This window comes from Calypte anna, chromosome 9, assembly GCF_003957555.1.
Source record: "Calypte anna isolate BGI_N300 chromosome 9, bCalAnn1_v1.p, whole genome shotgun sequence".
Lineage (NCBI taxonomy): Eukaryota > Metazoa > Chordata > Aves > Apodiformes > Trochilidae > Calypte > Calypte anna.
This window is the reverse complement of record NC_044255.1, coordinates 10,402,198-10,412,121: the sequence shown is the minus strand read 5'-3', so window position 1 is coordinate 10,412,121 and position 9,924 is coordinate 10,402,198. Positions and strand designations below refer to the sequence as shown.

The 9,924-nt window shown below is 41.3% G+C and overlaps 2 protein-coding genes and 1 long non-coding RNA gene across 8 annotated transcripts in view; 1 reads left to right on the top strand and 2 right to left on the bottom strand.

Moving 5' to 3' along the window:
- Positions 1-1,647: 1,647 nt before the first annotated feature.
- On the bottom strand, positions 1,648-8,918 carry LOC115598765 (proline-rich protein 12-like). The gene is made up of 3 exons (XM_030456331.1): positions 8,422-8,918; positions 5,433-5,569; positions 1,648-2,178 (listed from the first exon to the last, which is right to left on the bottom strand). The coding sequence occupies exons 1-3, from the start codon at positions 8,916-8,918 to the stop codon at positions 2,150-2,152; spliced, it is 663 nt and encodes a 220-aa protein (XP_030312191.1). The 3' UTR covers positions 1,648-2,149.
- Positions 6,216-8,201, bottom strand: LOC115598750. Its single transcript, XR_003987896.1, has 2 exons — positions 7,776-8,201; positions 6,216-6,289 (listed from the first exon to the last, which is right to left on the bottom strand). It is a non-coding gene; the product is annotated as an uncharacterized LOC115598750 (long non-coding RNA).
- The window catches only part of TRIP12 (thyroid hormone receptor interactor 12), a 73,858-nt gene continuing 72,280 nt past the window's right edge, over positions 8,347-9,924 (top strand). For 3 of the 6 annotated variants that reach the window (XM_030456193.1, XM_030456192.1, XM_030456191.1), the window contains exon 1: positions 8,664-8,746. The gene's annotated coding sequence lies outside the window, so the exon portion shown is untranslated. Of the gene's footprint in view, positions 8,747-8,967; positions 8,988-9,924 lie in introns of those variants that run through there. The other 3 variants (XM_030456187.1, XM_030456190.1, XM_030456189.1) reach the window with 3 other exon arrangements.

The following is a 9,924-nucleotide window of genomic DNA, read 5'->3' as shown; positions in this document are numbered from 1 at the left end:
CATGTCTCCAGTTTTCAGAAAACGCTGTGGTGTCAAGTATGCTCTTTTTCTTTACCAGTTATCAACTCAGTACTACAGGTATCATGGCCTCTTAATTTTTTTTCTTTCTGTTTCTTCAAACACTAGTTTTGTCTACTCCAACTTTAATTGTTTGCTTTGCATTAAACTTAATATTTGTTACCTGTAAGTTTCAGTCTCAATGTAAATTGTAAATGAAGGACAACTGCACAAGTCAGCCATTATCAGTTGCCATGATACTATGATGTGCCTATGTATTAAAAGCATAAATGGCATTTTCTGTCAAAAGTATCTGCTTCCTCTTTTGATGCTTTGCAGCTACACAGCTTCTTTTGCCTGCAATTCCCATCTGTTGTCACTCTTTTCACTCTATTGCACACTGTCATCCTATTGTGTTATTCACAACTCTGACTTCAGACACTCTCCTAAGCTTCTACTTCTACAATAACATTTTGCCTTTTTCAACAGTTTTTTGGTCATCTTACTCTGCATTAACATCCTTTCTTCTAGTTACTCCACTTCTCCAGATAATTTGTGTATTTCAGGTTGCATCCAACAAATGACATTTACACTAATATCACCCAGTGCACAATTTTAATCTAAGTCAGTGAAGTCTATCCAAAAGCTGTAGGCACTTTTACTTTGTTTTAGTTTAGGCTTATTTCAGTTTAGCACAAACTGATTTAGTTTATATCCAATTAAAATAAACCCATAGAGCAGTTCAGAACAGTTTTATCGAGTTAAAGGCAATTTTTAATTACACTAAATCCTTAGATTAACTTTCATTGCTTAGAACACCTTGAGATAGAAGTCTTGATCCTTTTCTAGCTTTGCCTTCTACACTTTTTTCCCTCTTCCTTTCCTTGAATTCACTACTCAGTTCATTATATTGATTTTTGATAAATGAAAAAAGTATAAATACATGGTACACCTAATCAAGTAAACGTATTTGATGGTTCTTCATGATGAATGCTGCTGCATATGTGGCAAATGAAATAAGGAAAATTGCTCTTGGTTAGTAGAGGCAACAGAAAAGAAGAAATGATTATTTTCCTAACTTAAAGTGGGAAGAGAAGAAAGAGGATAACAAACAGGAATACAAACTCACCTTTGCTAACACAGAAGCAGAATTACTCCTGAGGTTTCCCAAGAGCAACCTGGTCAAAGGATGTACTGCCTAAAGTAAGGTAAGTGAATATAACTAAACCTTTCCCCGGAAGAACAAGCACTGACAATAATGAACATGTAAACACCAGACACTCAGGTACAGTAGGAAACATTTACTTAGGCAGAAGATAGCAGTGGTTGCTTACATCGAGAAAGTATTCCACCTTCATGACCTGAAAACCATTATTGGCAGGGAGAACTAGATCAAACATGTTAGCTTCGAAGAAAGCCACAAATATTAAAGCAATGCATAGAACTTAAAACAAAATGGAACCTTAAACACTACAATTCAGTGTGATGCTGCTGCTGGCATACTAAAGCCTAGCTAGGAGTGGACAGTCTAGACAAAAAAATATGAATCTCTAGGGTACTAGTGATACAGAAAATGAAATTATTAGCAAAAAACAGTAACAGAATTAAGTAAAATTACTTTATTATCCTTAACATACCTTAACTGAAATTGCTATGAGAATATTACAATGCATCTTCAAATAACAGCTCAATCATTATTGAAAAAGGAATTTCATAACCCCACATGGAAATACTGAATTATCTTAGGCTCACAAACAATTGAACTTCACAAGTAATAACCATTTAATGACTCAAGATCAGTTATATTTCTTATTTCAAATTTATAAATGGATGTTTTACAGGGTTAAGCCTTTATTAATGTTCATGGGGAAGCAAAACAACAACCCAAAATCAGAATTAATTGATTTTTTTGAGAAGGAAAAAACCACCACTTAACTGCTGTACATGACGTCTTCTGCAGAGAAACCTTGATCCACCAATAAAGAAAACTCTGAAATACCAACATGGCTACTGAAACACATCACAAATTGCATTTCAGTTGCTAAAAGTCCAATTTTCCTGTGTCAGTTGGGTCCTTGTGCTGGATTATATCTTTAGTATTGCAGCATGACCAAGGAATTCCCAAATCTTCTCAAAATCTTATGGATAGAATCTAGCATCTGCATAAATCCAGAGGTAGCACTGTATGGAAGAAGTGAGATATACTATCAGGAAGCCACACTGCAACACATCATGTTACTAAACTAACATATTTAAGCTTTGGACAGAAACATCTGACAATATTTATTTTTTTCCTAACACAGCAGGATTTCTACAGAGAAACTGTATAAGTTTTCCAAGCAGCTCTATTGTTTATTTAGATATCCAAATCAGAAAAAATAAATAAGTAAAGGAGATTTCTCTATGTCTTTTAGGCTTAACAAACATCCTCATACTAATTGCTTAATACTGTGTGATACCATTACCATGAAAGTATTCAGTTATTTTGGAAATACACTTCTTTAGCATAACAGAGAATTTCTTGAGCTGGGGAAATTACTTCCTTCTCCTGAAGTAATCAAATTATGCTTGAAACAATTCTTATTTATGACAACAAGTTTCTAGTTTTATACAATTGGAGTCCTCATAAAAATAGCTCACAACAAAGCTATCTTTTTAAGAAACCCCTTTAGACAAATTTCTGCAGGTTTTTTAAGAACTCAAAATCTCCATTTGAAACACCAAAAAAGAGACCTGAATAGAATTGGTCCAACTATGCAGTAACTGGTTGGGAATCTTCTAGGTTTCTGATGCACATAAACCAGTATGAGTTTGAAAAGGTTAATTTCCAACAGATCTACACTTAAAATTACACTTAATCTTGCAAAAAATTGTTTGCATAACATTGAAAAAATTTCAGTGTAATTACTATAACATTTAATTTTTGTTTTTACCCAAATCCATCTTCAAATGACATCTTTTATCAATCAAATAGGTTATTTTTCGTGTCATCATTACCATTTAAAACCAAGCCCAACATATGAGGGAAACACATAGTTAACTTCTGTTGTACCATTTTTCAAAATGGATTAACTACTGCTGTCAGTTTCAATAGAGCCTGAACAAAAAAACAACAACCAGGAAGCAATCACAAATACTGATGAATCTCTTCTGAAATTGAAATTTTCATAGCTTTTTTTTTTTTTTAAACTTAGACCTGATAAGGAATCAGACTGTCTACTGAAAAGAGATTTTTTTAGTATGTTTTTTAAGATCTAAATGCAGTATGTTTAGAATTTTTCTTGCAACTAAAAAAAGTCAGAAAGCAAGTACTTTTTAAATGAAAACAGTTAATTACAGGATCTTCTAAGGAAATACTGTAGTTCTCCACATAAAAAATAATAGGCTGTACTCAGATTCTTTTGATTTCATCAGAAACTGATTGAAGATGTTGAAGCAAACACTGAACAATATGAGCAATGATGGGCAAAGAACCAGAGCAGTCATAACTGTTTTCCTGGTTACCTGCAGTATTTACATATCTAGGTGTCCTGACTGTTAAATGAGCAGATCATATGTAGAATATTGCAAAGAAATACATTAGTTTTCTGTACATATGATGCCTGCCTTTTATGGGTAAGTGGCTAAATATTTCACTAACAAGGAAAAATCCTGTGATTAGTGCAGAATTCATTAAATGATGCCAGATGCTAGTATTAATTAGATGTTGAGTGGGTCATTTTCCTATTACATTTCTATTGTTACCAGCCTCATCTTTCTAGTTATCAGACTGTCCTATAAGCAGATTAAGCACCAGCCTTTTTTTCTGGGGGGGGAGAGGATGGCATGTGCCTATATTCCTTGTTTGACCAGAATGAGCTCTCAAACCTTTTCTACACTGCCCCACCATCTGGATTCCTCTCTTACAATTTTCAAAACCTGTGCTTATAATCTGTTACACAATTTATTTTAAAGAAATTCTTTTGAAAGGTTATTTTAATGGATATTTCAAGTCATCTTATGTTTAATGTTGGAAATAACATGCTTTATTGTTTGCTTTGTACAAACAGATAATGTCTAGTGTTGTTTGTGACAAACACTGCCAAATTATTCCTGTCATATCAAACACTAATTTGGCATTTCAAACAGTGATTGAATGCCAACTTTGGTATCAGTCTTGAGACAAAGAAGATTACCAGTCTGTGTTACATTACATGTGCTCACACAAAACAAAACCTATCCACAGTTCCCATGAATCTTAGCAGGATTACTAGTACACATTTTATGCCCACCCATGTTTTTCTATTTAGTACGTTCATCCTAATAGATATACCCAACTTCTCCTTGAAAACAACTCGAAGCAGTCCTGGAAAAGCAGGAAAAAATTAAAAAGAAGAAAAAAAAAAAAAAGAAAAAGTACAAGTGGTGAAGTCATTCAGAAGCAATTTCTGCTCAGACCCAAAAAGTTATACATAGAAAGTTGACAGATTAGAAAGACATTGGAATAACAAGTGATCAAAGGATGATCAAGAGTTAGTGATAAGATGTTGGTAAAGAAAGTTAAATACAACCCCAAAATTTTAATCACATAGAATTTCCAGAAGACACAGGGAAGTAACAATGCCTTTGCACTCATGAGACTTACTAAGAACAAAAGTTCTAATGGGAAGAAATGCAGTGATACCAAAGTATCTTTTAAATCAGGAAGCAGATGAGGAAGTAGAGAGTCTGCTTCACAAGTGGAGACTGAAAAACACACTAAACTCTATTGAGAGAGCATATTTATTAAATATTTATATAACATGAAGAAACCAGTTGGTAATGTTCCCTTTTTCCAGGCATTCTAGTTTCTCTAGATTTGAGTTAAACACAAACATGCATGCTGAAGTACACCTTGCTACAATACAACTGACAATACTGAAAGTAATAAATAAAAGTTTTCCAAATTATTTTTGAAGTATTAAAACTATTCACATACTTACAGCTCAGAATGTGTGCTCCTGTGGCATCAAACCCTAGGTACTCTTTTTGTCTGTCTTGTCCTTTTTACTCAACTACTGTCCTATAGTTAGCTTCAGCAAACTTCTTAGTGTATGCTTAACTCTGCTCTTAGAAAAGTCTGTTCTTTTAATTTACATCAATTCTAGTTCTTTTATTTTTAGTTATACAATACACAATACTTCAGGCCTACTGTACTGACCTTGAGCAGCAGACTTCAAGAATGCCTTCTGGAGAACATCCCTAACATACCAGGTTGCATGAGGGAAGAAAGATGTCAGTTACCTAGAATGAGGGAAAAAGCTAAAAAAAGAAAAAGCCACAGACATTTCACATGACTTGTTTGAATCCCAAGCCTGCTTCCGTGGACTTGCTTTTCCCCCTGAGATATGGCCTTGATGTCCAACAAAATCTTTTGCCCAAACACATTTTGCACCATGGAGCTGTGTAAGACATACCTGGTAAACTGGTAACTTCAGCCTGAAGGAACTCCTCACGTAAAGCCCGAGTAGACTTATTCAAAGCAGGGCAAGACTCGGAAACATGGGAGCCTCCATAAAAATCCACCATGCAGCCACAAACTCCCTTTTTGTTTCTAAAGAAAAACAATGGACTGTTTTGAAACCACCGACTTTGAAGAATGGGACTATTCAAAGTGGCAAATTTCAGCATTCATGTAACTATGTGCAAGGTTGGGAGCTTACACTGTAAGGTCTTTCAGGCAATGACTATTATTTAGTAGGAGGCTGCAGAATAGCATGCTGTGATTGTGAACGAAAAACTAGGCCTCCTAGATGCTAACACAGTATGGCTAAATATATTTTACACGATACATCACTTGGCACATCAGTAATGCACAAAACTTCAATTACTATTTTTGACAAAGATCTCTTCTCAGGAGATTCTACAGCCTGAAGAAAGGCAAAGTAGCATCCAGAAGTCTTGCACGTACAGCAGTCAAAGCAGCAGAGATGACTTCCATGTAATCAGTAGTTTTCCACAATAGTGGATTCAAACTTGATTGAATTGGGAAGCTTTGCTGGAATCAGGTACATCACTTTCAGAGGACAGAGTGATATATATTCAAATACATAGGTTCACTGCATAATATTCAAATGATCTTATCATCTTAAAATCAAAACAGAGTTTTTCAAATGATCCCAGCCAGTGATTTTTCAGGGACACTAACTTCCTGGTAATGCTTTTGTACCATAAATATTTACAGAATAATTTTTACTTACTCCCACTGACACAAAGCTTTCTGCACTGTTTTCGTTAACTGTCTTAGGTTTGTTTTAAGGATATATTTGGTGAGCTGAAAACAAAACCAAAAATAGGTATCTGTTTGATGGGCAACTGATAGGAGAACCAAAAACTGAAGATGATGATAATAATGAGGAACATCTTATTTTTATTTTCTGAGTGCAAAAATGAATGGAAAAAAACCCATACCACTCAAATATTCCATGAATAAGCGTGGCACTGATGTGATTCCCAAGAGGTCACTGGGACAGGCCTAATACAAGATTTCAGCTGCAGAAAAGCACATATTGCCCAGCCATTGTGCAGCACTGTAACTACTCCTGCTTTTGGTGGAACTCAAAGTTTCCTAAGCTTACCTTGTCAGTTCTACCTTAGGGTTTTTTTTTTTAAGAACAAAAGCAAAACCCCTTCTGAAGATATTAAAGACACTGGCGTTATAAAAAGAAAATCTTGGCATTAGAGAGATCAGAAGAAGGAGCATATAATACACAGAACACAGATAATCTGGAATTGCATCTGAACTTCAGTTTGATGCCTCCCCATGCCCTAATTTCTCAGTTACAAACCTAGTAATTCCTTCATCCCTGGAAGAAAATATGTTAACTATTTTGGTTTGCCTAGGGAAAACAGAACAAAAATTTCCTCTTTGGCTCACAATATGTGGGTTTTTTTTTTTTTAAGGGAGAAATTTAATTTTTTTTCTCATAAATATTTTTGAAAATTCACAACTTCCACATCATTATGCCCAGCCTGAGACAAGCATCTCTTAAACATATAAAGTCAACTAAGTCAAAACAGGTCAAAATGAAGCAAAACCTATTTATTTTACAACCTTACAAATTCATAACCAGATTTGTTAAGTCCCATTTGCTTACTGTCAAATTTTCTCCACAAATTACAACTAGGTAGTTCTGAAAAATGCTCATATAGCACATTTTGCAGCATATTAAAAAAAAAATTCAAAAAAAAAACCTTCCAGGAGTTTTAGCACTTCTTGTTTCTCTGATGGGAAAACCAGTTATATACAAAACCATAATGCAGGACACCTAAACATCTTCAGCTACCATGTGAAAAATACATATAGCCTTCCCCTTTCCAAATAGGCAGTTTAATTTAGTTTTCCTGGAATGAACTGTTAGACTATTCCCCCCTTTAAGTCTAGCTACTCTAAGAGTGCATCTGACCTTGTGTTTCCTTAGGAGAAATACTGTGGTGTTACCTGAGGAACTGTTATTAATTTACTTTAAATGTTAGTATCTCATTTATTTGTGAGGCATTTTTAAGACTGAAACTTGTTCTAAGGTTAGAAAATCACAGATGTGTATATTCTTTTCCCCAAGGCTCCTAGCTCAACATTTTGAGGATATTTTTTCCCCTCCCTTCGTCTGGTCCTCACCCAGAGCCCCTTCCCACTGGCTCAGGATACTCTGATAGAAGAAACTTTCCACATACAGAGGCCCCACGTCCAGACACCTTTCCATTATCCTAGGAAATAACCCTCTAGGTAGCAGGCCCGTACTGCCCCCCCAGCTCCTTACCGACACAGTCCCAGGCTGCAGCACGGCGCTCACAGCCCTCAGCGGGTCGAAGCAGCAGCACGCGGCTCTACCCGGTGAGAGGCGACCCTCGCCCATTGGCAGCGCCTTGCTAAGAGCCCCTCCGCTCCTCACCAGCTCTTCCCCAGGGACGGGCCCTAACCAAGGCCGCTGGTGCCTCAGGAGCCGGGGGCGGCCCCAGCTGCATTTCTTCCCGGGCGGAGAAAAAAGCGACGACCACGAGGTGAAGGGGCGAGGAGAGCAGGGCAGACGCTACTCGCCACCTCCCAGGTGAGGAGGAACTGGCAGAGGTCCTAGCTTGGACCCGGTCCTAGCAGGCCTGGGCCTGCTCGCCAGGCTCGGACGCTGCCTCTCCCAGCAGCGACGCCATTTTGGGACGCTGGAAGGCGGTGACTATGGCAACCAGGAAGAGGCGGACATCACGCGGGGTCACCGGGAGCCCAGCCCCCTCTTAAAGGCGCACGGCCGTTAGTAACGCGCTGGCCGGGCAGGGTCTTCGCCCCGATCGCCGGCAGAGTCCCGCTCCCCTACGGACTCCGCCTCCCACCCGCGCCCCCTCCCCGCCCCAACCTGAGGGGAGGCACTGGAGTGGACCCAGGGGTGACGACCCCGGCGGAGGGATACTGACCGCCCGACGCCGACCCCGCCGAACGCAGCGAGCGGGGCACGCACACGGCCGCAGCCGAGGGCTGCGGTAGGGGGGCGGAAGCCGGGGTAGGGGCCGCCCTTCGGCCTAGGGGGCGCGGGAGGCCCCGGCGGGGCCCCGGCGACCGGAGAAAGTAGTCCCCCAGCCTCCCCCTCTCGCCGCTGGAAGGGGATCGGCGGCGGAGGCGGCAGACGAGGCGCTGCTCGGTGCTGCGGCTTCAGCTGATAATTGAAGGGAAGAGAGGCGGCTGCTGCCGGGAGGAGGGGAGGCACGGAGCGTCTGCGGAGGCCGCATCGGGACAAACTAGGTACCCGGGGCCCCTCCGCTCTTTCAGGGGGCGCCGGGGAGGCGGGCGCGGGCTGGCGTGGCACTGGGCCCCTCGGCAGCTTCAGGGCCGGGCCTGTTGTGTCATCCCCGGCATTAGCTGAACTGCCCTTCCCGGAGGCCCGGGGGAGGGGAGCAGCGCCATCCCGGAGCATTGTTACGGATGGGTTTGGGGGGTGGAGGGGGGGGCGGGGGGAAGATGGGGCCGAGACGCCGCCGCGCTGGTGAGTGTGTGCTGGGGGGCCCGGAGGGGTGTAATAGGGTGAGGGGCCCTCGCTGAGGAGGGAAGGGGTGGAAACGGAGCTGACAAAATGGCTAGGCAGTCATCGGAGCCCTCTTTGGGGATATCCCTGCTCCCCCCACCGCCAGGCAGGGCTGTCGGCCGCCGCCTCGCCCGTGAGGTTGGGGGGAGAGCGGCCTCTCCTCCCCGGGCCCTGGGTTGCTGCTGATACAAAAGGGCAGTGTCAGTGTTGACACTGCCGTACCGATTTGTATGCCCTTCCCCGTCTTCTCCCTCCCCCACTCTGGTTGGCCCCCTTTTCCCTAATGGAGCTTTCTTCCTTTTATTTATTTTTTTTATTTTATTTTTTTATTTCTTTCTCTTTTTTCTTTTGGAGAAGAAGCTATCGAATTTTTAAAGGAAAAAACCAAAAACTCCTCTCTCTTTCCCTCTTGCCCAGCTCGATAAAAATGCTAAATAATCGGCCGACGTCCATATTTCAAAAGCTTTTTTTCGGAGGAGGAATAAGGTGGGAAGGGAATGGAGGCCCCTGTAGGGTTGGAGTTACGGTGCTGGCTACCCACAAGAAGGGTTATTTTCACAGTTAATGTTTTCGAGCTGATGTTTTTTTGTTGCTTTCAGTCGAGAAGCAAGTTGCTTGGTCCTCGCGTTTGCTTGCATAATGCGTCGTACTTGGAGGCTGATCAAACGCTGGGTTCTGCCTTTCCTGCCTGGCTCTTCCTCCTTCCCCTTCCCCAGCGGGCTGGGGGGAGCTGGGGAGGGGGAAGAAGTTTGGAGGTGCTGGTAGTGCTGGGACCGACCCCTTCCGAGTAACTGCGGTGGCTCTCCGGGGCTGGGAAACAAACCGATACCGGGGCTCTCGGCAGACCTGTAGGCCCTTCTTCCTGCTGTTCAACTTTTTTATTGTTCCCCCTTCCCCC